The 25,252-nt window shown below is 57.5% G+C and overlaps 2 protein-coding genes across 5 annotated transcripts; both read left to right on the forward strand.

Annotated features, from left to right (window-relative positions):
- Positions 1-2,061: 2,061 nt before the first annotated feature.
- Positions 2,062-6,705, forward strand: CRYBB1 (crystallin beta B1). Of its 2 annotated transcripts, XM_032706012.1 has the most exons (6): positions 2,062-2,292; positions 2,931-3,090; positions 3,958-4,076; positions 5,736-5,868; positions 5,993-6,135; positions 6,412-6,705. In XM_032706012.1, exons 2-6 carry the CDS (start codon positions 2,950-2,952, stop codon positions 6,590-6,592), a joined length of 717 nt encoding a protein of 238 aa, XP_032561903.1. In that variant the 5' UTR covers positions 2,062-2,292; positions 2,931-2,949; the 3' UTR covers positions 6,593-6,705. The 2 variants fall into 2 exon arrangements, with proteins under 2 accessions (XP_032561903.1, XP_032561904.1); XM_032706013.1 differs by lacking the exon at positions 2,062-2,292 and having other exon boundaries at positions 2,909-3,090.
- Positions 6,706-7,589: 884 nt separating this feature from the next.
- Positions 7,590-24,997, forward strand: TPST2 (tyrosylprotein sulfotransferase 2). Of its 3 annotated transcripts, XR_004360201.1 has the most exons (8): positions 7,590-7,657; positions 15,514-15,573; positions 18,575-19,477; positions 21,283-21,481; positions 23,155-23,205; positions 23,400-23,448; positions 24,223-24,572; positions 24,783-24,974. XR_004360201.1 is itself a non-coding variant. In XM_032706010.1 (7 exons), the coding sequence occupies exons 3-6, from the start codon at positions 18,642-18,644 to the stop codon at positions 23,427-23,429; spliced, it is 1,116 nt and encodes a 371-aa protein (XP_032561901.1). In that variant the 5' UTR covers positions 7,764-7,808; positions 15,514-15,573; positions 18,575-18,641; the 3' UTR covers positions 23,430-23,448; positions 24,223-24,997. The 3 variants fall into 3 exon arrangements, 2 of the variants coding, with proteins under 2 accessions (XP_032561901.1, XP_032561900.1); XM_032706010.1 differs by lacking the exon at positions 7,590-7,657 and adding an exon at positions 7,764-7,808 and having other exon boundaries at positions 24,223-24,997; XM_032706009.1 differs by lacking the exon at positions 7,590-7,657 and adding an exon at positions 8,874-9,140 and having other exon boundaries at positions 24,223-24,997.
- The last annotated feature ends 255 nt before the right edge of the window (positions 24,998-25,252 follow it).

Here is a 25,252-nt window from a genome sequence, read left to right on the forward strand (position 1 = left end):
GCTGCAGCCCTGTCAGCCCCAGGCACTGCAGGGGAGGCAGAGCAGGCAAGCACAGCAGCCTGGGGTGCTCAATGCAAGCAGCCACCCCCGGCTGCACCAGGGCTGCACGGGCTGTCCTGACATCTGCAACCCCAGCAAAAGCCTTTTGGCACAATTTGTCCCCAGCCTCTTACAGTGGCCTGAGCTAACTCAGCTTGTGCTGGCCACCAGCACAGTGACCACCATGTGCTTGCTCTCCACACCATGTCCCGGCACAGGGATGTGGCCGCAGAGCTGGGCTGTGCCGGGTGTACCCGCGGTGCCACTCAGCACTGGGCAGGGCTGCAGCAGCAGGAGCTCCATGGTCAGTGGAACTCACCAGGGCAGAACAAACCCCAGTGCCCATTCCCGTGCCCTCTGCAGCCTTGCTGTGCCAGCTCTGGCCTTGTGCTTTGCTGTTGGAGCTGCGCATCCCACAGGCACCCCCGTGCCAGGGTGGGATGGAGCAGAGAGGGGCTTTCTAAAGCACCTGCAGCCAGCGGCAGGGATGGTGCACAGGGAGGGCAGAGATTTTGTGTCTGGGGCACTCAGGAACCACCGAGGACAGATCCCTGCTGTCAGCCCTGCCACAGCACCGGCTCAGGAAAACCATGGAGCTACTGTGTGATCAGAGTAACATGGAGCAGCACAGAGCAGCCATCAGGAGCAGAGCTCAGTCCCTCTGAAATGTTTTCCCAATACCCAATTTCAAAGGTGCTGGGATTTGGAAGAGGAAGCAGAGTCAGGAGCAGGGGGTGGGTGAGACCTGCTGATTAATGCCCAAGAGGCACAGGGGAGGCAGCCAGGTAGAACATCCACCCTGGCTCCCGGAGGAAGAGAGGGCAGGTTAAATTAGAAATCTGGGTAAAATCCATGGTGCCAATTGAAATCATGAATCCTAAACCACTGCCCAGTGTCCAGGTGAGAACCAGACTGTGGAAGTGCCCAGGGTAACAGGGCAGCTGCCCCCACACCCAGCCACGTCATGGGCACAGCACGGCCGCTGAAAAACCTCGGGAAAAGAGTGGATCAATACTTCCTTTTTGTTAGGGATTTTGAGCAATAGCCCAGAGGGCACAGCTGGATCCCACTGCTGCTGGGTGACACATGAGGGGAACAAAAGATGAGGGCAAAACACAGGGCTCTGAGCTCTCTGACCACACACCCTCGGGTGAAGTACTGCCCAGGAGCACTGATGCTGGATGCTGCGGGAAGCTGGGGTTGTTCCAAAGGAGTGTGCAGGTATTTACAGGATGAAAAGGATCACAGCAGGTAAATAGGGAGAGGATCTGATCAGAGGCTCAGAGGAACTCAGGAGAAGGTCTCCCCAAGTTGCCATGGGGTGCAGGAGAAGTGGCACCTCAGGCTCATCCGCCACAGAGCCCAGTGCTGGCATGTCCCCATCCAGCCACCCTGCAACCCTTCTCCTGTGCCAGTCAGACAGAGCTGATGCCCCAAAACACTGTGTGGGGTTTGGTACCGTGAGTGTGGTGGTGGTAAAACTAGGGGTGGTATAGGGTGAGCACAGCACGGGGGAAATGGGCTAAAAAGCAAAAGAACAGCCTTGCCAGTGAGCAGAGACATTCCCAACAGAGAGCAAACACCATTTTCCATTTTCAGGCACTCATATAGTTCAGAAAGTGTCACCTTCAATTACACATCATTTGAGAAAAGAAACAGTTCCTGAAGCATTTCAGAACGCTCAGGTCTCGCTTTCTGGCATCTTCAGAGCACTGCTGCAGGCACTTATGGGCACAGAGTGATGTTCAAAGCAAGAGGTTCAGTGTTTGGAGGGGAGAAACGGGCACAGTGTGGCTGCAGGCTGGGCGCTGTGGGGCTGCGGCAGCAGTGGCACTGGGGCGTCTGTGAGAGCCTAGTGCCAGGGGCGGTGGGCAGGGGAGGGCAGTGTGCCTGTGCCGGTGCCGGCGCTGGCCTGGCCGTGCCAGGGCTATATATGCCCTGCCGGGGCGGCCGCACGCGGGGCAGCGGGTGCCGCCGCGCGCTGCAAAGTGGCACGGTCAGGTCTTCTGTTGTGCCGCGGGCACAAAGGAAAGTGCTGGGTTCAGCGGCTGGGCACGGGGCCGGGGAGAGGCTTCCAGCTCGCCCAGCGCTTTGCAGGATGTGATGACTGGGCGGCCGCGCAGACACTGATGAGCTGGCAGTTCCTTTGTGCGCCCGCCCGGGGGTCTGCCCTTGCCAGGCTATAAAGTGGGGGCCTCGCGGCGCCCCGAAACACAAGCCCGCTCACTCCAACAAGAAGCAGCAGCTGCCCAGGTAAGAGGACAAAGTCCCCGGGCACCGGGCTGCAGCCGGACCCGAGGTGGGGAGAGGGAAATGCAGGGTCTAAGCCATGGCCATTGCTGTGGTCATCACGTCTGGGAGCACCTCGGTGCTCAGCATCCCACTGCCCTCCTCTCCCTGGGGAGCTGCTGGTGACATTCACCTGCAGGGCCACAGCAGGGTGCCTGCTGCAGGGCCTCAGCAGACCAGGGCTGTCCCCTTCCCACTCCTCACATGCTGACCCCGTGCCCCCTGGGCTCCCATGCGCACCTCGTGTGGGACAGCCCCAGTGCCTGGCGCAGTGTCAGGCCCCAGCCTGGCCAGGGAGAGCAGGGAGTGCCTGGACACCAGAGCTGGGGGCTGCCCTGGGCACCCCCACAATGGTAGGACTCTGCAGTGATAGAGATCTCCTGACCACAGAAGGAGAGTGTGGACACCAGAACCTCATGTGATCCTCCTGGTGAACGCAGATCCCTTGCCTGTGCCTGCTGGAGAACCTTCCAGCAGCTCCTCTCCTGGCCATGGCCACCCTCCCCATTGAGAGACCCCATCCCGATGTGACCATCCCTGGGGTGGGTGGTGGGTGCCCCAACCATGCCTCCCTCTAACATGCTGCTGGTGCCCTGTCACAGACTTGAGCCCACCACCGCGATGTCTGAGACCACAAAACCCACTGCTCCCGGACAGGCTGCAGAGGAGAAGGAGAAGGCAGTTCCTGCGCCAACTCCATCCCTTGACCCTGCTCCTGTCGCAAACAGCAAGGGCGAGGAGCCCTCCCCAGAAGCCTTCAGGGTAAGCCCCGCGGCTCCCCACGCGCAGGACACACTCCGGGGCTGCGGGACAGTGGCAGCATCTCTGGGGCAGGAGGAGATCATCCCACAGGGAAGGACCCCCCTCCCAGAGCAGGATGTGAGCGCAGGTGCCACCATCCCTCCCTGCTCTGTCCCTCTGGCACAGGCACAGGATTTGGGCAACTGCTGCAGGAGGGACACTCTGGGAGTCCCTTGGTTGGGACAGCTCATCAGTGACCATTGGGGACCACAGGCTTTGGAAATGCTGTCCCCTGGGTTGTGGCATCAGGACTGGCTGCTGCCAACTGCTCCTTTTGGTCACCCTCTGCATGTGGGGGTTCTGTGGTGCTCAGGGAGGGTGGAGGGGACACTGTGGGTGACAGGGCCAGCACTGAAACGCTGCAGTGATTCTAGGGCAGAATGCCACCGAGGCACTGCAGCAGGGCTGGGGATGAGGGGCAGGTGATGCAAGGACTGTGGTGACACTGTGCATGTGCCAGGTAGCAAAGGCCAAGGCATGGATGCAGCTCTGGAAGAAGCAGCTCCTTCCCAGCAACCTGGGCACCGGCACGGGGAGATGTGGCTTTGCAGCATCAAAAATGGGAGCTGGATGAGGCCATCTTGGACCAGGGACAGCTGTCAGGCGGGACCTTCCCGTGTTCAGTCTGTGCTAGGACAGAGCTGCTCATACACAGAGCCCAGCTCAGCCTGCCTGGGCACCAGAGCTGAAAAGCTGCAGGAAGGCTTGGAGAGCCGAGGAGGACACGTGGGGCAGTAGGCTCATGTGTGCAGGGTCGTGCAGGGACACACAGCACCACCCTGCTCTCCCTGAGCCTGTCCCCATCTGACCCTTTTCCTGTACCCCCAGATCGTCGTCTTTGACCAGGAGAACTTCCAGGGCAGGCAGATGGAGTTCACCGCCGAGTGCCTGAACCTGGCTGACCGCGGCTTCGACCGGGTGCGCAGTGTCATTGTCATCTCTGGACCGTAAGTGACCCCAGCCACAGAGGGGACCGTGTCCCTGGGGATGCCCCAAGGGGGTGGGGACACAGCCCTGGGCACAATGTGGCATACAGGGGCATTTCCCTGCAGCCTGGGCAGAGTGGTGGAGGGCCAGCACAGGAGCAAGGTGGGGGTCCCGGATCTCCTTCAAAGGGGGCAAGAGGGCCAGGGTGGGTGGGAAGGATGCCAGGGCCACCTGCAAAGCAAAGGGCACCACAGACAAAGCCAAGTGCTGAAGAAAGGTGTCCACCTGGACACCTGGAGCTGTCCATGGAATGCAAGGAACCTGAGGATTTTACAGAAACCAAGGTGAAATGAGGTGGGATCCTTGGATCGGGCTGGTGGTCTGTGCCACCATGGAGACAAGGCTGGAGTGGGCAAGGACAGGCAGGGATGGGCAGGCAGACTCACACGCCTGCCTGCACCCAGGCAACCGAGCAGTGACAATGGGGCTGGGCGGGTCTGAAAGCCATGGGAACAGTTGACACAGGCAGGGACATAAACGATCCCCAAAGCAGATAACTGAACAGACAGATGATCTCCATGTTGAAAGAGCATCCCTCCACACTGTGCCTGGCTGGAAATGGTGTGCTGGGAGGGCACGGGGGCTAGCAGGGCTTTGAGCAGGATGCACAGGACACAGCTTGCCCTGACACCGGCCCTGAGGGATCAGGACAGTGACCTGTGGTTACCTTGAATGACACCATGTAGCACCAATGACTTTTTTATTAGGAACCCAGAATGCCCAACTCTTCTTGAAATGAAAGGGGGATGGAGAAGCCTGGAAGGAGCTCAGGTGTGACACCTGGGAAGCTGCACTAGATATAAAGGGTTAAACTGGGTAAACAGAGAACTTAGGTATCATTGGGACCCATGGAGGCTTCTTGAGAGTCACTGGTGAGATTCTGTGCCTAAAAATGTGCTTAAGGAAAGAGAAAAGCAAAATCAACCAAGCTGAGCCTTAGAAGCCAGTGTGAGGACATGCTGCTCGGGGTACCTGAATGTCTCCTGCCAGCGGGAAAACACCTGTTGGCATTAGCAGGAAGAGCAGGGAAATGGGAAGCAGCAAATGCAGGGCTGTTGTGGTGCCGGGGGCTTCTGAGGCCCCAGGCCCATGACATTCACAGCACTGCAGCACCTCATGGCACTGCTAAAGAGGTGACATTGCAGCTGAGCAAGCCCCGTGCCCCAGCAGTGGGCCGGGTGCCAGCGCTGGCTGGAGCTGGTGCAGTGAGGCGTGCGAGCGTGCCAGGATTAGACAGCCTGGGCAGCCCGGGCCTGGGGGTACAGGAGGGAAAACAGAGTCCTGAAATGACTCTGTGGTGTGCAGCGTGTGGGGATCACCGGTTGCCTGGGGGTCCCACTGCTCCCCAGCTGAGGAAGGGGTGCAGCTGCAGGTTTGGACACACACACCACTGAGCTTCCAGCCAAGAGCCCTCACCTCTGCTTCACATCAGCACCAGCTCTGCACAGACCACAGTGCCTGGGCTGGGAGAAAGGTTGGAGCAGGGTGGTGGGGCCACTCCTGGTACCCGCAGCCTTTTTGGGTGCTGGGAGTCCCCTCCAGCACTCCACAGGCTGGCAGAGCAGGAGGGGAGCTGCAGGGTGGCATCTGACCTGCCATTTTCCCACCCCTCTCCCCAGCTGGGTGGCCTACGAGCAGGCCAACATGCGTGGGGAGATGTTCATCCTGGAGAAGGGCGAGTACCCTCGCTGGGACACCTGGTCCAGCAGCTACCGGAGCGACTGCTTCATGTCCATGCGTCCCATCAAAATGGTGAGTGCTTGGGAGCAGGAAGCACCTGCCGGTGCCAGGGCAGGACTGTGCTGCTCGGTGCCTCGCTGCAGCAGCTCCAGGGCTTCAGCCATGGGGGCCAACACCTTCCCTCTGTCTTTCCCAGGAGGCTGAGGACCACAAAATCTCTCTCTACGAGTCTGCTGACTTCAAGGGCAACAAGATGGAAATCCAGGAGGACGATGTGCCCAGCCTCTGGGCTTATGGTTTCTGCGACCGTGTGGGCAGTGTGCAGGTGCCCAGTGGAACGTAAGCCAGGCTGCAGTGGCAGCTGCCTTCTGTCAGGCTCCCTGTCCTCCCCTGTGGCTCGATCCACTGCTGCTGCTCTGAGCACCCACACGGGGCTCTCAGGCAGCCAGAAAGCACCACATGGCTGTTTTTGGTGGTGTGGCCCATCACCCAGGGTTGTGCCCAGCGCAGGGAGGCAGGAGGGCTCTGCCGGCTCCTTGAGCGTGTGCCGGCCGTGGCGCTGCTGCCTGTAACAGCTGAGCCCGCTCAGGTGCCCTGTCTTTGCTTTCCCTGCAGCTGGGTCGGGTACCAGTACCCTGGCTACAGAGGCTACCAGTACCTCTTTGAGACCGGAGACTTCCGACACTGGAATGAGTGGTCTGCCTTCCAGCCCCAGATCCAGTCCATCCGCCGCATCCGGGACATGCAGTGGGACCAGAAGGGCACCTTTGTCACCCCCGACGCGCCCTCTGACTGAGCGTGCTGCCTGCTAGCTACGAGTCCCGGGCCCCGTGGGGCACCCCCGCCTCCCCTCGCGCTCGCCTGCCCAGCACTTTCCTTGTACATTGCACATTCCCTGGATGTACTCTACCTTGTGAGGCAAATTAAAAAACCAGAAGATTAGAGCTGCTCGGGGGTCGGTGGTGCATGAGCGTGGCCGCGGGACACTCTGCCTTCCTGGCCTGTGCCAGCCCTGTGCTGGACCCGGGTGGGACATGGTGCCAGGGTGGTTTTCCCAGGGGAATTGCTCCCCATGCTGTTGCTGGGACATGGAAGACCCTCCGTGTGGAGGAAAAGAAGGGGTGTGGGAAAGGGCAGGAGGCTCCTCAACCAGACCCCCTCAGCACCCGCGGGGACCGTCTCGGCTGGGGGGACTTAGGGCACCTCCAGAGCACTCGGACCATGGAGGGCTCCGGGCTCCGTCCGTGCGGCAGGATGGGGGGCTGCGGGCCCGCCGGTGGGATCCACCTGGCAACTAATTAACAGCCGTAACTGCAGTCGATCAAAGACCAATTCACTCTCAATGAGTTTTTATTCCCCTCGGACGCTGTCGCTCCGCACCGGGCGCTTCCTCGGCCTCATTCCCCCTTTCCCAATCCCGTCCGGGCACCTCGGGTGGCGTTTTCCTGCGCTCCCACGCCGCTCATTAGCGACGGCGGTGATTAATTACAGCGACAGCAGTGACGGCAGCGCTGGCACAGGCAGCAGCACCGGGGCCGGGGGTGACGGCGCAGCTGCGGACGGCGCGGTCCGGGGCTCTCCCGGGCCCGGGACCCCGCACGACTGCGGGGCCACGGCCGGTACTGGCACTGCCACCGGTACCGGTACCGACACCGACACGGGCACGGGCCCGCGCTCCCGCGTGCCGCCCGCGTGTCCCGGGCGCGCGCACACAAACACACGCGCACACGCCCGCGCGCTCCCGGTGCCGCCTGGTGCCTGGGGCGCGCGGCGCACGCGCGGTGCGGCGCGCGGGGATCCCGGCCCCTCGTGCGCGTGACGTCGCCGCGTCTCGCGCCGCTCCGGGCCGGCGGCGGCCCCGGTGAGTGGAGCGGGGGGGGCACCGGGGAACGGGGGAACGGGGAACGGGGGATCGGCCCCGCCCGGCCCCGCCCCGCCCCGGCACCGTGTGTGTCACCCCGGCCGGCAGGTGACAGCGGCGGGGCTGCGCGGCGGGCGGTGCGCGGTACTCGGTACCGGCGGGCAGCGCGGGCAGGGCTCGGGGCTCGATGGGTGGCGGAGCGGCGGGGGATGCTCGGTGCGCAGTGCGAGGGGTGCGCGGGTGCACAGAGCGGTGCTCGGAACGGTACTCGGTGCACCGTACTGGGTGCTCAGAACGGCGCAAGGTGCCCGGTGCAGGATGCTCGGCGCTGGGTACACGGAGCGGTGCTCGATGCTCAGAGCAGTGCAGAGTGCTCAGTGCGGGATGCTCAGAGTGGTGCAGGGTGTTCGGTGCTGAGTTCACAGAGGGGTGCTCGGTGCTGGGTACACAGAGCAGTGGCCGGTGCAGGGTGTTCCATGCTGGGTTCACGGTGCTGGGTGCTGGGAGCAGGATGCTCAGTGCTGGGTTCACAGGGTGGTGCTGGGTGAAGGGTACGTTCTGTGCAGTGCAGGATGTGCTGAGGGTGCCGCAGGGTGCTCGGTGCACGGTGCAGGATACATGGAAGGTGCCACAGGGTGCTCAGCACGGGGTGCTCCTTGTGCCTTTCTCCCCTTGTTCCTGTTATCTGGCACCCACTCCCCACGCCCCTGCTCCCCTGGCACCTTCCTGGCAGCCCAGCATCAGCCCAGCCGTGCCCCCCATAACCCAAGCATCACCATATAGAAGGGCACCCATAGGCAGGGACTGTCCATCCATCCAGGTGTCCAGAGATGAACTGGTGTTGGCACTGCCCTCCCCTGCCAGGGTGAGTGTGGTGACCTGTGCTGCAGTCAGCTGAGCAGGTGAGCATCGGGGGCAACCTGCACCTTCGGGTCTTGGTCAGCATCAGCGTCTGCTGTTGGCACAAGAGGTGTTTGCAGTGCTGAGGCCGGGGTGGCCGTGGGGTGCAGATCCCTTGGTAAAGGGGGTGCAGGTGGGTGCCCAAGTGGCTGCGTTGGCACCTTGCAGCCCATCCAAAACATTGACACTGTCTTTGGCTGTGCCCACCTGTCACTTGCCCTGTGTGGCAGGGATGTGACATCCACGCTGTGTCCATAGCAAGCTCAAGTTCCTTGGGACTCGTGGCTGGAGTTGCCATCCCAGCACTGTTGGCAGTGTGTCCCAGGATGGGCTGCGTGAGCTGGGCCGATGTCCTCCATGGGCAAAGGGGGGTTTGCATCACACAGACCTTTACTCTGTCCCTTGATGTGTTTGTTTGCGCACTTAGGCTCTGTCCAAAAAACATCTCACAGCTTGAAAACCCTTAACTTGCCTCCCTTTGCCAGTCAGAGCCACCCTGCCAGCTGCTTGGGTGCCCTGTGGGGTGGCAAGTCCCCCCTCGGCACAGTAGTGCTGCTCCCTTCTGCTCGGGCACCAAGCAAGGGTGAGTGCAGAGCTCAAAATGATTGGTACTAACAGGTTTCCAAATTTGCCGTTGCTTTTCTGGGAACGGTGCAGCGTGCTCGTGGGGAGCTGTCAAGTGCCAACGCAGGTTCCTGCAAGCAGGGTTTGCCATCCTGTGCCTGGTGGCAGCTGATGCTCGGTGGCTGCTGCGTGAGGCATGGCAGGAGCAGCCGTGCTGTGGCGCCCACAGGGAGCTGAGGGTCTGTGGGGGGCTTACACAGTGGGGGCAGCAGCTGAGCTGGGGACCATGTGGGTCCTTCCCAGCGTCACCTGCAGCAACTGGAATTGGAGGGGCATCACTGTGCAGAGTTGTGCCCTCCACACTGGTGAGATGTGCCAGGCCAGGGGGTGGGAGCTGCCGTGGGGTCTCCGCAGGACACTGATGGACTCACCAGGACAGGCAGGCCCAGGCCACTGCCATGCTCTGGCTGTAGGTTTTACAAACTGTATTAGTAATTTCTGTTGCTATTTTAAGGAGATTTTTCCAAAGGCAGTTTGCATTACGGATACGCTGAGCCTTCAGGGATGTGTGGGATGGCAGGAGTGCTGTTAAAATGCAGGGACTGTCAAGAAGATTTTTGGAGAGAGAAAACAAACCCCAGCAGGTGGTTTTATTTGGCACCCTACAGATGCGCCTTCTGATGAATTTGTGATGCCTTGAGGAACCTCAGCCTTGTGCTTCAGCCAGGCGTGTTTCCCTTTGGATTCTGCAGGCAGCGAGTGTGCGGAACATGGGAGAAGCTTGCCATAGTGTTGGCTGCCTGCTTTGGTTCACAACGTTGTTCAGGCCTCTAGTTCTGCAGTTCTAAACACCTGTCTGCCTCCAATTCTGCAGCAATTCTCTCATAGAAATCCTGTCTCAAGGAGAATAATACTTTTTTTTCCCCCTTTTCGTCTCCAGTCCATCCTGTGCTGGCCTCATGGCGCAGGCAGGAGGGTGTGCTGGGACTGGCCCTGCTGAGGAGCCTTTTGTCCCCTCACAGGGACAGCAAACAAGAACAGCAGCAGGGGATTGCTCAACCCACAGTGCTCGGAAGTGAAGCAAATGGCTGGTTCCCATTGTGCATTCCCAGGCCAGTGACCCCAAACTGAGACCGGGGACTCCACAGGTGGTTGCAGCGTCCAGATGCTTCTCCATGGACAAGTGACCATGGGTGTTTTAGCTCCGGAGCCGCTGCAGCCCGCAGGCTGCTCTGGTGGGACAGGGGGAAGCAGCCGGGGTTTTTCCAATGCTCCTGTTCCTGCTCAGTGCTGGGATGGATCCTGCGGTGTGAGTGGCTGTTCCTGGCAGTGGCTGAGCTGCAAGGGGGTTGGGAGAGCAGCTGGTCCCCCTGGCAGCTGTGCTCACAGCTGGCTGCGGGCCAGCGGGGCTGGGTGGCATCCAAGGGATGGGCACCGAGCAGGGGAAGGGCACCGAGCAGGGAAAGGACACCAAGCACAAAGCCTTGGTGGCCCAGCATTTGCAGATGCAAGTGGCAGCAGAGGACCAGGGCTCACAGCTGGGCTCCTGCAGGCAGGAAAGCACTCGGATGTGCTGTGCAGGGTGGTTTGGCTGACAGTCAGCAGCCACGCAGTCTCGGAAGGATTTGGTTCCGTTTCTTCCTTCCATGGTTTCACAAGGGCTACTCCCGTGCCGGGGCTTGGTGGGGTTCATTTCCTGTCCTTGCTGGGGCTATGCCAGCACACGGCCTTGGGGTGCCGGTGCTTCCCAAAGTTTCTGGCTTTGTGGAAACGCCAAATGCTTGCCCTTGTGGCATCCGTTGTGCCGAGGCCGTCTGGGCCTCAGTGGAGATCCTGGGCCTGGTCCATGCTCAGGGTTCCTGAGGCCTCGAGCTGCAGGAAATGGGACAAGGGTGAGCAGAGGGGCTGGCAGAGATGAGGTGCAGCCGTGTCCCCTCTCCCCTCACTGCCCGTGATGAGCAGTGACCCCTTCGTCCTCCCTACCCTCCCCTCAGACAGTGCCTCCAGTCCTGGGGCTGCCGCTGCTGCTCCTGCATGGGGAAATAAACCACTTTGATTTTGTTTCTTAAGCAAATTTGAGGTTTTGGGGTTTCTCTTGCAGAAACAACTTTTTATTTGCAAATCCTGATCCTTGTGCGTGCAAGAATAGAGCTTGTTGAGACTTAGGGTTTGGCCTGTGGATTGGGAAAATATTTTTTGAAGATACTTACTGTTTTTTCTAGCAGTTCCTCTGATTTCTCTCTCTCCCTATTGTATGGCAGGCTCTGACCACCCACATTCCCACAGGGAATCTTTGTGCAGTTGTGGGAGGGAAGAGTTGTGTTTGCATTGGGCATGGTGAGTGAACACAGGGGCTGCAACCTCCAGTTCCCATTGCCCTATGCCTCTCTCCTTTGGGGATCCCTGGGGCATACCCTGGCCCTGGGGTGGGAGTTGGAGGGACCTGGTCAGAGGCATGGGGAGGGCTCATGGAACCATCACAGAATTATGGAATGGTTTGGGTTGGAAGGGACCTTAAAGATCTTCTAGTTCCAACCCTCTGCCATGGGCAGGGACACCTTCCACTAGAGCAGGTTGCTCAGAGCTCCATCCAGCCTGGCCTTGAACACTTCCAGGGCTGGGGCATCCACAACTTCTCTGGGCAAGGGGAACAGGAGGACAGTTCTGTGTCTCCTGAGAGCCCCCTCATCCAGCTCTGAGCAGGGAGCAGGATGGTGAGCTCCTGGGTCAGGGCACAAGGGGAGCCAGCAAGGGAGCGTCTCTCTGGCTGCAGCGTCGCTGCAGTGGCACCTGCACTGGCTTTGCCTTTGTCCCCCCTGAGGCAGCGACTGCAGAGTAATTAAGGAAAGGTGAAGCTCTGTGGGTTGATTAAAAGTCAGGAGCTCCCTCCAAAGCACAGAGCTCATGTCCTGTTTCGGCACAGGCACTTCTGACGTGGAGATGGAGCTGATCTGGTGGCTCCATCCATCACTGGGGGGTCACAGACACCCCTCCTGCTCTGGTCCCCATCCCTCACAGCCTGCAGCATGGAGTGGGGGGCTCTCCCTTCCCCTCCCGTCCCCCCTCACTCGTCTCGGTTCTTCCAGCAGCAGCTCTGCCTCCCCACCCCGCTCCTTGAGCAAAGGGCAGACTTGTCAAGCCCCTTCCCCCTGGCTTTGCTGGAGCCTTGCTGGGGCATGGTGGGCATGGAGCCAGGTGCTGGGTAGGTGCCTCCATGCCCAGCTCCTGCCAGCAGCTTTCACTTTGGGCGTTTCATAATTAATCAGCCACTTTGGGCCGAGGGCCGTTGCCGTCCGGGGTTGGCGGGGTGGATGCTGCGGTTTCCATCCCCGGACCATAAAATGCCATCACTGTGCTTGGAACGAGGGACGGGTGGAGGGAAGATTCTGTAAATTGGTGGGATTTTTATTGTTTGAGGAACACTGTAGCATTGAGCGGGATAATAAAATGTTTTGCTAATCATAACAGCCTTGAGGCGATAAACCAGCCGTCCATTTGTGCTGTGAAATGTCTGTGGATTCTTTGCTGATGTGATTTAGAGCCTGTTGGAGCCAGCTGGTACACCGTGTCTGTATCCCTGGCCGGGCTCTCTGGGATAGAGTGCTGGGGTGCTCAGCTGGAATCCATGGTGTGGCTCGGGGCTCTCACCTCTTAGGCTTTTCCAAGTGAGAAAGCCAGTGTTTGAAACTGGTACGCACTGCCTTAATCCTCAGGGTATCGGATTCTGCTGGTTTGTTTTTCTAGGTACCCAGCAGTGAGAATAAATTCCTCCTTCCCTTCTGAGCCGGTTGTGTGCTAAGATGCAGCTGGAGCACCCTCTGTGTGATTTGGGTGCTTGAACACTTATCCTTGCCGACTTTCGACTGTTTCTTTCAGTTTTATTTGGGATTTTTTTTTATTTTATGGTTTTTGTTGGCGGTGCAAATGCAAACCACAGCGCTGCTAGTGCTATTTGGGGATTTTCCAAGGGACACAGAACCCTGAAGTCCTCTAAACTCCCGGTGTTTTTACTGTGGTTGGCCTCTGGTTCTGGTGGATATTCTGGGTTCATGGCCTGCAGTGCATTTTCAGCTTTAGTCACCAAATCTGTCCTGCTGTCGGTGGTGCTGCTTTCGCCACGTGGTGGCTGAAAGCAGCTTCTTTTGTTGTTGTGGGTTTTTTTTTTTTGAGTGCTGCAGCTTAATTTTGTGCATATCAAAGTGGCTCTGAGGCTCCAGCTGTGGCTCACCTGCAGCAGAGGTGGGTGCAGAGCCCCTGTTCCACTGCCAGCGCTGCAGCATCGATCGGAGTGGGCAGGTTGGACCCTGCTCGCTCCAGATGGCTGTCCCATGGGACCAATCCCGATCCATGCCATGCTGGGGCGGATGAGCATGCGATGGGGGTTGTGCAATGGGGCTGACCCTGCACTCGTGACCGCAGCCGCCCCCGCGGTGCCTCCGTGGGCACCCGGCGGGGATCAGGGCTGTCCCGTGCTCACTGTGTCCCGGAGCTGCTCATCAGAGTGGGTGAATGCTTTGAAATTTGTTGATCAGCTCTTGTTCGGGCTGCTTGGAAACAGATGGAGGGACACCCCATATGTCTGTGTGCCAGCAGTGCCAGCAGCCTGTCCCTTCCTGCTGCACGCCCTCAGCCCCCGACAGCTCTTCCCGGCTTTTTCCTCCCGGAGGCCTGACCGCTCTGCTGTTTGCTGCTGCCTCCTCCAAGCAGGATGGGAGTATCCCTGTCCTGCTAAGGGAGGTACCTGGGAGTCATCAGGTGTTTTGAAACGGGATGTTGCCACCAGGCAGGGAACAGGAGGAAAAGGGCTGCCGTCATCGCCACCACTTGGCAGTGACAGGGTTGGGCTGAGCTCAGGTTGTGATAAAGCAGTTGTCCTCAGGCAAGCTGTGTTTATTTTTGTAAATGAACTGTAGACTACTAATTAAGTAATTAAATATTGCTGATTTGTAAAGATGCGAGTTGGATATATTAGGGCATTTCTTGCTGACCACAGTTCCTGCTGCTGTTCCGCCACAAAGGCGCCTCCAGTTCCTCATCCTTTTATTAAGCACCAACAAATTGAGCTCAAATTTTCCAGGCCACACCTACGTCTTTTGGGGAAGCTGCAGTTAGTGACAATCATTTCTGGGAATGTTTTAAAGAAAAATGCAGCTTCTGATCGTATGGAGCTTCTTGTAGACACTGTTTCTGCGGTTGTTTTCACGCTTTAAAAAATGGGGTCGATGTTGTTTCATCACTGCAGATGGTGCTGGGCCCGGCGGTGCTGGCGCACGGGGCTGTTCCTGGTGCTGCTGGTGGTTTACCCGTTCCCACCGCAGGTGCTGGGTCATGAGGCTGTGGTTGCTCAGAGCTCCGTGCTGGAGCCCGGCTGGCAGTGACACCCTGCGCAGTGTCAGGAAGGAAGTCAGCAAGCGAGTGCATGTCCGTGTGTCTGTCTGTGTGTGTCTGTGCACGGGCAGGAGCTGGAGCTGTTTCCGGAGCGGGGTGTCTTGAGGTGGGCTGTTAAACTGCTGCTGTTCCCTGATCCAGAGCATTTGTGGCACTGCAGAATTGCATCCAGGGATGCAGATGCTGCCTCTGTGGGCATGCAGCCTCGTCCAGAGCTGAAATCCAGTGGTCCATGGAGGCCAGGCCAGGATCGAGCAGGAAGCCTGGCAGGGAAGAAGGGCAGCGTGTGCACTGCGGATAAGGCCTCCCGAGTTCATGCTGGGTGGAGTTTCCCTCTGGTTTCTCGTTGGTGCTGAAGCAGAGGGGCCGGTGACACTCGATGGCAGGAGAGAAAGAGACTTGGGTGTCTGGAATAGCAATTAGTGTCTGTCCTTGACGTGTTCTAAAATACATTCTCCAAGGCCGGGACACTGTCATGTATTGAGGGGCAGCTGACTGGGAAGGGCCAAGTGGCAGCAGCCCTGTGACAAGCCAGCGCCCTGTGCATCCTCCCATCCCGCTGGGTCCGGCCCCTCGGGGTGCTCTGCTGCAGTGCAGGGTCTCTGAGCTGTCCCTGGGATGTGCCTGCAGGGTGGCTCCAGCCAAGGCGCTGCAGGCGGCTGCCGGGTTCCCCGGGGAGGGGGCACTCCCTGTGGTGCAGGTGCCATGTCCTTGTTGGAAACCTGGTGTACAGGGGTTCGGCTCCCTACCTGGAGGGATTCGTGTGCTCTGAGGGGCTGGTGCTGCTGCCTTGGGGGGTGGTGAGGCTGGAGAGAGCTTTGTTCCTTGGGCTGGAGCCGGGAGGTCCTGGCAGCATGGGCAGCTCCTGGTGCCAGGGCTTTGCTGGGACCACCTTTCCCTGGGAGGGACGAGAGGGAGGCTGTGGGCGGGAGTGGAAGGTGCCAAGGAGGAGAGCACATATGTGCAATAAATAAATCAACATTATGGCTTTTCTTCTCCATCAGGTGTTCTGGAGGTTGCAGCATGAAGCTTGGCTAGCAGCAAAATGACCTTATGGGGGCAAGGTAAGCACACATGGGTTGTTGGTTCCCCTGGGATACTGGGTGAATGTTTCACATCTGTCCACACCAGCACTGGTGCCCCATGAATACTGTGTTGCCTTCACAAGCTGACAGGAGGTGGTGTAAGCCTTGTTCATGCTAATGGTCCATCAGCATGTGAATAGGGAAGGCTCTGTGCCTGTAGGACCTCTCCTCACTCTACTGTCACTTCCCTGCTGGTTCCCATCCTCCCCCATGCTCTGAGTGCCAGCCCTGATGGTGGTGAGGGATGGAGCCCCTGGCTGTGGGTCGCAGCCCCTCCCTGTCCTATGGTGTCCAAGCTGCACTCGGGGGGCTTCAGCCTGGGGTTGGCTGCTGGTACTTTGATTTCTGCTCCCATGTCTCCAGTGCCTGCCATGATATGCTAAAGAAGCCCCTGAGAGCTCCCTAATTCCTACTGGAGTGAGAAGCTCTCAGAGCCAGCTTGGGCATCTGAACGACTGTTGTCTCTGGAAGGGTTGTCTTTGATCAGACAGCTATGTGCCTAATTATGCCATGATTCCACCACAGTGTCTGCTCTGGAGGAAATGACCCATCCCTCTTCCCTCACAGACTAATGAGCCCCATATATTTTAGGAAATTCTTAGCAGAGAATTGCACAAAGAGTTGAGAGCGAGCTGGGCTGTTTGCGGTTGCTCCCAGCCTGCTGCCAGACACGCTCGTGGGTATTGTTCAGCCCACCTGGCACACCGGGATGATCCCACTGGAGAAGTTTGTTCCATTCCAGCCCTCCCAGGGCCTGTGGCTGCCATGCAGGAGCAGAGGCAGAGTCCCAGAGCACAACTGTGAGGAGAAACCATGCTCCTGTGGGCAGCTTCCTTTCCTGCTGCTTCATGGATTGAGAGCTTCCCCACACTGGTTGTGTTGGATGGGAGTGGGGGGGCTGTGTCCCTGCCCACCAGACAGGCAGGACAGTCCCCAGGCACGCAGAATCATTTAGGTTGCAAAAGACCTTCAGGATCATTGAGTCCAACCTGTGACCCATCACCACCTTGTCAACCAGACCAGAGCACTGAGTGCCACATCCAGCCCTTCCTTGGACACCTCCGGGGATGGGGGCTCCACCCTGAGCAGCCCATTCCAGTGCTTGACCACCTTTTCTGTAATGAAATTCCTCGTGATGTCCAACCTGAACCCCCCCGGCACAGCTCGAGGCTGTGTCCCCCCCCCCCGGCTCGCTGGTACCGCAGCCCCCAGCACTCAACATGAGCACATGAGTGAGTCCCTTTGTTCCCTCTGTGGCTCAGATGAAGCTGCTGGAGCATCTCGGTGGGAACTGCTCCCTGTCAGCTGTTTTTTGGGAGAACAGAGTACTTCTGTGCTCCAGCCTCCTTTCACACTGCAGCCTTTCCTGCTAATTAGCCTGTCTTGGTCTGCATCACCCTAATTATTCCGGTTGGCCCTAAATCCTGCAATCCACTGCCATCCTTTGAAATGGGTCTTGTGGCATTTGCAATTATTTTTGGGTGAACATTTGAATATATTTACATGACTGAAACAGATGAAGATAGCAGGAAGGAGCAACACTTACCTTGTTAATGGCTCTGACTCTGCTTGGTGCTGCAAAAATACCAGAGCTGTCGGATATCCCTCTGATCTACATCCCACTTTTGTCTGAGACCCGGGGATGCAGTTGAGACTGTTTAACCTGGGTATGTCACTGAGCAGCTGGCCAAGATGGACCAGGTAGTAAAGAGCCACAAAAATAGTTTGGTGGTGATGTTACTGTGCTGCTGGGCTGGGGAACTGTGTCCCTGGGCTGGGGAAGGGTGTCCCTGGGCTGGCACAGGGGCTCTACCTGGGCAGAAGTGGATAAAAACCGAGTGGGCGGATGGGAACGGTGGAGTGGGATGTCAGGGACTGGAAGGGGGGAGCAGAGCAAGTCCCCACGTGCTTGGAAGGGAGGGCAGGGGCAGGGAGGCTGCCAGGCTCCAGGCTCTCTCCTGCCTGCTCCCTGCTCTGCGTGGGCCGCTGCGCAGTGTGCTCCTTCGGGGAAAGAGTCGACAGGAGAAAACACTTTTCTGGAGCAGTTCTTTGGCCTGTCAGCAAAACAGAATGCGTGGACGGCCCGTTCCTTCCACTCCATTCAGCTCCCGCCCCAGCCACATAATCACAAAGAACTGGAAATCCCGGGGTGAGCCCAGGGTAGGATTGCAAAACCTGCACTCGCAACTGGGGCGGAGGGGGGGAGGGGGTGGGAAGCGGTGCCAGCCTTCCCGGGAGTCCCTCTGGGCACGCAGCAGAGCTGGGCACACTCGCAGAGGCTGCAGCCTTCCTGCTGGATGTCCTACCGAGCCCTGGAAAACCCAAAGAGTCTTCGTGCCAGATGAAGTTTCAAGGATTTCTCTGTCAGGTCAGTCTCCAGAGGCAGGGCAGGGTGTTGAACACTGTGTGTAGCTGTTCAGTGTCAGATGGTTGAGTTTCTCAGCGTTTCATTCTAACGGCTTCTCCTGACTCAGACACTTAAGATTTGCATGAGAGGCGTTTGTTTTTCTCTTATTTCAGCTTCCCCCTCCCTTTTGACCGCAGGGTTAAACTAAAGAAAATGTAGGAAGGAGGCAGGTGGCTGAGATGTGAGCAGTGGTGGAGTGCTGACTCGGGTTTGGGAGGAATAACTTTAGGGAGGGTTTGAGCTTCATCTGGGATGCGACAGGCTCTCTGTAAAGATTTTCTTTAAGGACTCAGTGGGTATACATGACCCTTCCTCTCCAAAACATTCCTGGAGCTTTGCTCCAGCTGTAAACCTGTGTTTCTGGGAACACAAACAGCACAGAAATTGTCTCTTTGGGTGTGCACTGACAGAGACTTTAATTACCTGCTGGGTGGAAGGCAGCGAGTCTGGGAGTTGCTGATAAGTGAAGGAGATGATGAAATCCTGGATGGTGTCAGCATCCCACTGGAGCCAGGCTGGATTCTGGGCTGGAGTGTGGGTCCTGTTCCTCTGACCATGCCATTTCTCTTGCAGATGCCCATGGAGTTGGACACTCGCTAGCTGAGAGCTGAAGTCCCCAGCCTGTGCCCGGGAAAGCAGAATGCGGGTCACTATGCGGAGGGTGCTGCTGGTGCTGGGCTCGGTGGCCGCCTTGATGGTGACTCTGCACCTCGGCCATCAGGTTCTGGAGTGCCAGCAGGTCCTGAGCGAGAGGAGGCACAGGCTGATGAGACCCGAGAACGAGGAGCTGGTCATGATGGACGCCAACCACGTCGAGTACCGTTACAGCAAGGACATGCCCCTGATCTTCATCGGGGGGGTCCCACGCAGCGGCACCACGCTCATGAGGGCCATGCTGGACGCCCACCCCGAGGTGCGCTGCGGGGAGGAGACCCGCATCATCCCCCGCGTGCTGGCCATGCGCCAGGCCTGGTCCAAGTCCGGGCGGGAGAAGATGCGCCTGGACGAGGCGGGGGTGACGGACCAGGTCCTGGACGCCGCCATGCAGGCCTTCATCCTGGAAGTGATCGCCAAGCACGGCGAGCCCGCCAGGTACTTGTGCAACAAGGACCCCTTCACGCTCAAGTCCTCTGTCTACCTGTCCAGGCTGTTCCCCAATTCCAAATTCCTCCTGATGGTGCGGGACGGCCGGGCCTCAGTGCACTCCATGATCACACGGAAAGTGACGATCGCGGGCTTTGACCTGAACAGCTACCGGGACTGCCTGACCAAGTGGAACAAAGCCATCGAGGTGATGTACTCCCAGTGCCTGGAGGTCGGCCGGGCCCGCTGCCTGCCCGTCTACTACGAGCAGCTGGTGCTGCACCCTGAGCAGTCCATGCACAACATCATGAAGTTCCTGGACATCTCCTGGAGTGACACGGTGCTGCACCATGAGGAGCTCATTGGGAAGCCCGGCGGGGTGTCGCTTTCCAAGTGAGTCTCAGCTCCTTCCTCAGCTTTTCAAGAAGCATTTACATTACACGAATCAGGTCAAGGCTAAAACTGGGGGCAAAGCTGCGTTGCTGGTGTTTGTGTATGATTTTGGGGGGCAGAAGGAGCAACACATCATTGTACTGCAATAGGGTTTGTGTTTCTGAGTAAGAGATGGCTTTAATGCTCCCAATCTGTTGTACTCCACAGAGCAGCTTGTCAAACAAGGATTTCAGGAGCAGGTGACTGTTTAATCTCTCTTGACACTGCAGAAATTATTTCAGTCTCTAATTTGGAAAGAACTACTTGCTCTGAAACGTGAGCTCTTTAATGCCTCTTTCTCTACCCGTCCTCAGATGCCTCCTCAGTGTGATTAGTTGTACTGCTAATGATGATGAGCAGCAGTTCTTGCCAGGTGTGGGGCTGGTATTGCAGAATCAAAGCAATCCCTGCTCCATGGAGGCACACCCAGCACTCCCTCCTGGCCTCTCTGTGTGTCGGGGATGTTTACCTGCTCCCACTTTCTTTTCCTCTTTTAGTGCTTTTTCTTTTCTAAGTGAAAGGCTTAAGTCAGGCTTAGCAAAATGTAATCAGCCGTGTAAGGGAATTATCCGAGTCTCCGTATCAATTGCTGGTGCCCCGGTGGTGAGGGCAGCAGGAGCCAGGGGGGATGTGCAGCTGCTCCGGTGCTCTGGGATGCCGTGGGTGTGCAGCCGGCTCTGCTTCCCTGTTTGCTCTGAGGAATCTTGCCCAGATTCCTTAAACAGATAAGATTTTGGATTTCCCTAGAGGCCCTGTGGTGCATCTGTGCTACAGCCCACACATCTTCCATTATTTTCCTGTAGTAAGGAGTGGTGTCCTGGTAACGCCCTGACCCCAGTGAAGGATGAATCCCCCCTCTAGGACAAGAGGAAGCAGTCTCAAGTTGTGCTGGGAGAGATTTAGATTGGATCTTTTGGAAAATTTCTTCATGGATAGAGTGGTCAGGCATTGGAACAGGTTTCCCAGGGCAGTGGTGGAGTCACTCTTGCTGAAAGTGTTCAAAGACACGTGGATGTGGTGCTTAGGGGCATGGTTAGTGGTGGATTTGGCAATGATGGGGGAACAGCTGGAATTGATGATCTTAGAGGGCTTTTCCAGCCTTAATGATTCCATGATTCTATACAGGGGGATCCCACCTCTGGGGCCGTGCAACCCCCTGCCAGGGTGTGCTCCCCCAGATCAGGGCTGTGAGGGGACAGGGTTGCCCTGGGACTGCCCCTCTGTGCCTCACCCTGGCTCTGCCTCAGGTGTGCCTGGCAGGTGATGAGTGTTTGTGTCCTGGGAGTGGAAGGGACATGTTGGGACTGTTCAGCCTGGAGAGGAGAAGGTTGTGTAGAGACCTCACAGCACCTCCCAGGATCTGGAGGGAAGCCAGTGAGGGACTGTTCATCAGGAACTGTAGTGACAGGACAAGGGCGAACGGCTTCAATTTGAAATGGGGGAAATTTAGGTCAGATTTATGGAAGAAATTCTTCCCTGTGAGGGTGGTGAGGCCCTGGCACAGGGTGCCCAGTGAAGCTGTGGCTGCCACATCCCTGGAAGTGTTCCAGGCTAGGTTGGATGGGGGTTGGTCTAGTGGAAGATGTCCCTGCCCATGGCAGAGGGGTGGGATACGATGAGTTCTGAAGTCCCTTCCTACCCAAACCATTCCATAATTTGATGTTGAGGTGACAGTGAGCCTGGCTGAGGCTGTTCTGTGTGACCCCAGCACGTGTGTGAAATCCAACTTTAGTGTCTTTTGGTTTTTTTTCTTTTTTTTCCCCCAGGATAGAAAGATCCACAGACCAGGTGATCAAGCCGGTGAACATGGAGGCGTTATCTAAATGGATCGGGCACATCCCGGGGGATGTGCTGCAGGACATGGCCCACATCGCCCCGATGCTCGCCAGGCTGGGCTACGACCCCTATGCCAACCCCCCCAACTACGGCCACCCCGACCCCCTGGTTGTCAACAACACACACAGGGTGAGTGTCACTGCCATGGGGGAGCAGAGTCGGGGGGCTCACAGAGCCCCTGGAGCAGAGGAGGCTGCTGAGCCAGGTCAGGAGAGAGCAGGGGGGAAATGGACGTAGAATCCCAGAATCACTGAGGCTGGAAAAGACCCTCAAGACCATTGAGTCCAACCTGTGCCTGATCCCCACCTTGTCACCCAGCCCAAAGCACTGAGTGACACATGGACACCTCCAGGGATGGGGACTCCACCACTTCCCTGGGCAGCTCCTTTTAATACCTGACAACCCTTTCTGTGAAAACATTCCTCCTGATGTCCAGCCTCCCCTGGCACAGCTTGAGGCCATTTCCTCTTGTTCTGTTCCTTGTTCCCTGGGAGCAGAGCCTGACCTCTCCCCCCGCTCCCCCTCCTGTCAGGGAGTTGAAGAGAGCGAGAAGGTCCCCCCTGAGCCTCCTTTTCTCCAGGCTGAGCCCCCCCCAGCTCCCTCAGCCACTCCTGCTGCTCCATACTCTTTCCCAGCTCCATTCCCTTTTCTGAATATGCTCCAGCACCTCTTTGTCTGTCTTGGAGTGAGGGGTCCAGACCTGGACACAGGATTTGAGGTGCAGTCTTCTCCTTGGGAAGGCTGGGAATGGCTGACAGCTCCCCCAAGATGGTTCCAGCCCAGCTGTGTGTTCCGGGTGGAGCCTGATGGGGCTCATGCTGACAGTGCTGCCGATGGTTTTGTGGTGGTATTTGTTTGTGGTGCTGTGGCAGATCCTGACTTGTCCCTCTCTGACCCAGCCCTGCTCCTGAACCCCGGTGTGGGTGTTCCTGGTGTGTGCTGATGGTTTCTTTGGGCACTGTACCCTGGCTGGGACCTGGGATAACATTCTGGCTGTGCTGTGTCTGCGTGTAGTTCCACAGCCACTCCCGTGCTCTCACCAGGAACACACGTGGAGGCTTGGAATGCCTTTGGGCAAAACCAACAGATTTTTCCTTTTTTTTTTTGAATATTGACTCATGTCCCTGGAGCAGAACTGGAAGGAAGGAGCTGCAGTCCCAGCCAGCAGTTAGGAGGCAGGGGGAGGTTTCCATGTTTGGAGTGGGGCTCTGCAGCCCCCCAGTTCCCTGGCATAGTGCCCGTGGATGAGGTGTCCTTTGTCATGGTGGTGGGAGCAGGGTGGGACCAGTCCCCAGGGTGCTGTAGGCCGGCAGGGAAGTGGCAGCACTGACTGGGAGGTGGGAAGAGCTTCCCTGGAACTGTTCTGTGCTCCCAGCACTCTGGTCTCTCACAGCTCTTCAGTGACTGCTGAGGGCTGTCCTGGGACACGGGTGGTTTGGGGGAACATCTGCCCTGGGCAGGGTCAGGGCCACTCTGGGTCTCTGATATGGACCTTTCAGTGTTTTTTGGCTGAAATTGGAGAACTGGCATGATGGTAAAACCAAAACATTGTCCCCTCTCAGACTAAGGGGGGAACTGGGAATTGCTTGTGTCGGTTCCCTGCTCCCTGTCTTTATAGTCAAAAAGGATGAAACCTCCCGTTTTTGCCCCAATATGACCCCATGATGTAGATCAAACTCCCATCAGGGTGTTCCACCTGGTTCAGGTGTCCTGGGACGTGGGACACATGGAATGAGGTGGATTGGCTGATGCTCGTGGAGCCACTGCCCCAGAAGGGTCACTCCAGGTTCTCTTTCCCACAGGTTTTAAAGGGGGATTATAAAACACCGGCCAATCTGAAAGGTCACCTGCAGGTAAGAGTCTGGTGTGCCCTGAGGGGTTCTGGTTTTGGGTTAATCTGGGGTGTCTGGTCCCTGGCTCTCTCCTAGGGGTGTCTGCAGGCTGAGAATGTCCCTGCTCCCTTCCCTCAGGGAACATCCCTGCTCCCTTCCCTGGGGAATGCAGATGGTGGCTCAGAGCTGACCCTTCTGTTTCTGGGTTATTTCAGGTCACTCAGAACACGTCATCTTCTCACTAAGAAAATTAATGATTTCCAGGTAAGACCCTGTTAATTTTGGGATTTGGGCAAATCTACCCACATTGCTCCAGGATTGGCATTTGGTTTGTGTAATTTCTGTGGATTAGCCAGGGCTCCAGGCACGCTTCTGATGCCAAAGATCATTCACAGTTGCCTTGGATCTTCTGAACAATGCTGCTGTGTGGGACCATTTGTCAGGATTTCTCTTCCTGAGCTCTGGGAACAGGCTTAAAGCAGCCAAATGAGAATCAGCCACTTGGGAGGGTCATTGCTGCCTGTCCCCACAGGCAGCACAGGAATGGGACATGGAATGTGTGGATGGGCTGAGCTGCTCCCCAGCTGCCTCCAAGGACGTGCCATGGACCTGAGGAAGGGGATAGAAAACAAAGGGAAACATGATGGGAAACAAAGCTGCTGCCTTGGGCTTCTGCTCCAGAGACAACTGTTGACGTGTTGGATGTTTTTCCCTCTCTACCCTCTGCGCTAAAGCATAAAAATATCATTTTTGGTACTAAAACTGACCCTTTGAAAACTAATTCCTGTGTAAAAGAGTCAGTTGGGCTAGAAAAAGATCAGAAGTGCTGAGAGAGGATCTGGAACTGTGTGTCTAATGTCCTGGGCTGGGATTTGGTTCCTTGCTGGCTGTGTTTTGTGTCACAGGGGCTTTAAACCATCTGTTGGGCACCGCTGTGCTGGTGTGTGGGATCCTGCTCCTGAGGGGATCCTGTTCCCAAGGAGATCCTGCCCCTGAGGGGATCCTGCCTTGTATTCTCCCTGTGTTTCTCTCTTCCAGAACATTGCAAATGGCCTTTTGTTGCCCAAGAAGGAAGAGTTTGCACTGGCCCGTGGAAATCGGTTCTCCAAGCATATTGCTTGCTCCTACTGTTGCCAAATGACTGCGCTCCAGGAATGTATTTGCATTTATTTGCAAAGGCCAAATGTGCTCCACGGCGGGAATGTCCTCGGCCTCTCCCAGCGCTCCGTGGGAAAAGCAGCTGTGGGAATCCAGGCTCGGGGGTGGCGGGAGGAGGTTCCGTGTGTGCCGTGGCCGGAGGACTTGTTACATCTCATGTCAGTGTCTTGTGACGCCGTTCCCTGTTCCTGGGAACAGCCCTCCCAGCACTGCTGTTCTGTATTCCTGGGGTCAGGAACAGCCTCCCTGGTCCTGCTGTTCTGTATTCCTTGGATTGGGAACAGCCCCTCTGGTCCTGCTGTTCTGTATTCCTGGGGTCAGGAACAGCCCCCCTGGTCCTGCTGTTCTGCATTCCTTGGATTGGGAACGGCCACCCTGGTCCTGCTGTTCCCTATTCCCAGGGTGGGGAACAACGCTCCCTACTGTTCTGTATTTCTGAGGTTGGGAACAACCATCTTGGCCTTGCTGTTCCCTAATTCCAGGGTTGTAAACAGTAATCCTGGGCCTGTTGTTCCTTATTCCCACTGTTGGGATCAGCCATCCTGGTCCTGCCATTCCCTGTTCCCAGGCTCAAGAACAGCCGCCCTGTCCCTGCTGTTCCCAGTTCCCAGGGTCAGGAACAGCCGCCCTGTCCCTGCTGTTCCCAATTCCCAGGGTCAGGAACAGCCGCCCTGTCCCTGCTGTTCCCAATTCTCAGGGTCAGGAATAGCCCCCTGGCCCTGCAGAGACTGTGGTGTGCGTGCCCCCCTTCCCACACCCCCTCCCTGACCCTGCAGAGGCTATTGCAGAGTTAATATATGGCTCCCCTGCCCCCGGTGTCGGACACCATTAAAGTGTTTGTTTGATATTTAATATTTAATGTTTCAATATTTGATATTTAACAGCGCGGGCTCCACCTCCCCCCCATACT

This window comes from Chiroxiphia lanceolata, chromosome 18, assembly GCF_009829145.1.
Source record: "Chiroxiphia lanceolata isolate bChiLan1 chromosome 18, bChiLan1.pri, whole genome shotgun sequence".
Classification (NCBI taxonomy): domain Eukaryota; kingdom Metazoa; phylum Chordata; class Aves; order Passeriformes; family Pipridae; genus Chiroxiphia; species Chiroxiphia lanceolata.

What these genes read in the sequence shown, in the direction of transcription:
- CRYBB1 (XM_032706012.1), top strand. Translation starts at nt 2,950, where the DNA reads ATGTCTGAGACCACAAAACCCACTGCTCCCGGACAGGCTGCAGAGGAG. An exon ending in GTCATTGTCATCTCTGGACC is followed by an intron (nt 4,077 to 5,735) that starts GTAAGTGACCCC and finishes CCCTCTCCCCAG; the next exon opens with CTGGGTGGCCTACGAGCAGG. An exon ending in GTGCAGGTGCCCAGTGGAAC is followed by an intron (nt 6,136 to 6,411) that starts GTAAGCCAGGCT and finishes CTTTCCCTGCAG; the next exon opens with CTGGGTCGGGTACCAGTACC.
- TPST2 (XM_032706010.1), top strand. Translation starts at nt 18,642, where the DNA reads ATGCGGGTCACTATGCGGAGGGTGCTGCTGGTGCTGGGCTCGGTGGCC. An exon ending in GGCGGGGTGTCGCTTTCCAA is followed by an intron (nt 19,478 to 21,282) that starts GTGAGTCTCAGC and finishes TTTTTCCCCCAG; the next exon opens with GATAGAAAGATCCACAGACC. An exon ending in TTGTCAACAACACACACAGG is followed by an intron (nt 21,482 to 23,154) that starts GTGAGTGTCACT and finishes TCTTTCCCACAG; the next exon opens with GTTTTAAAGGGGGATTATAA.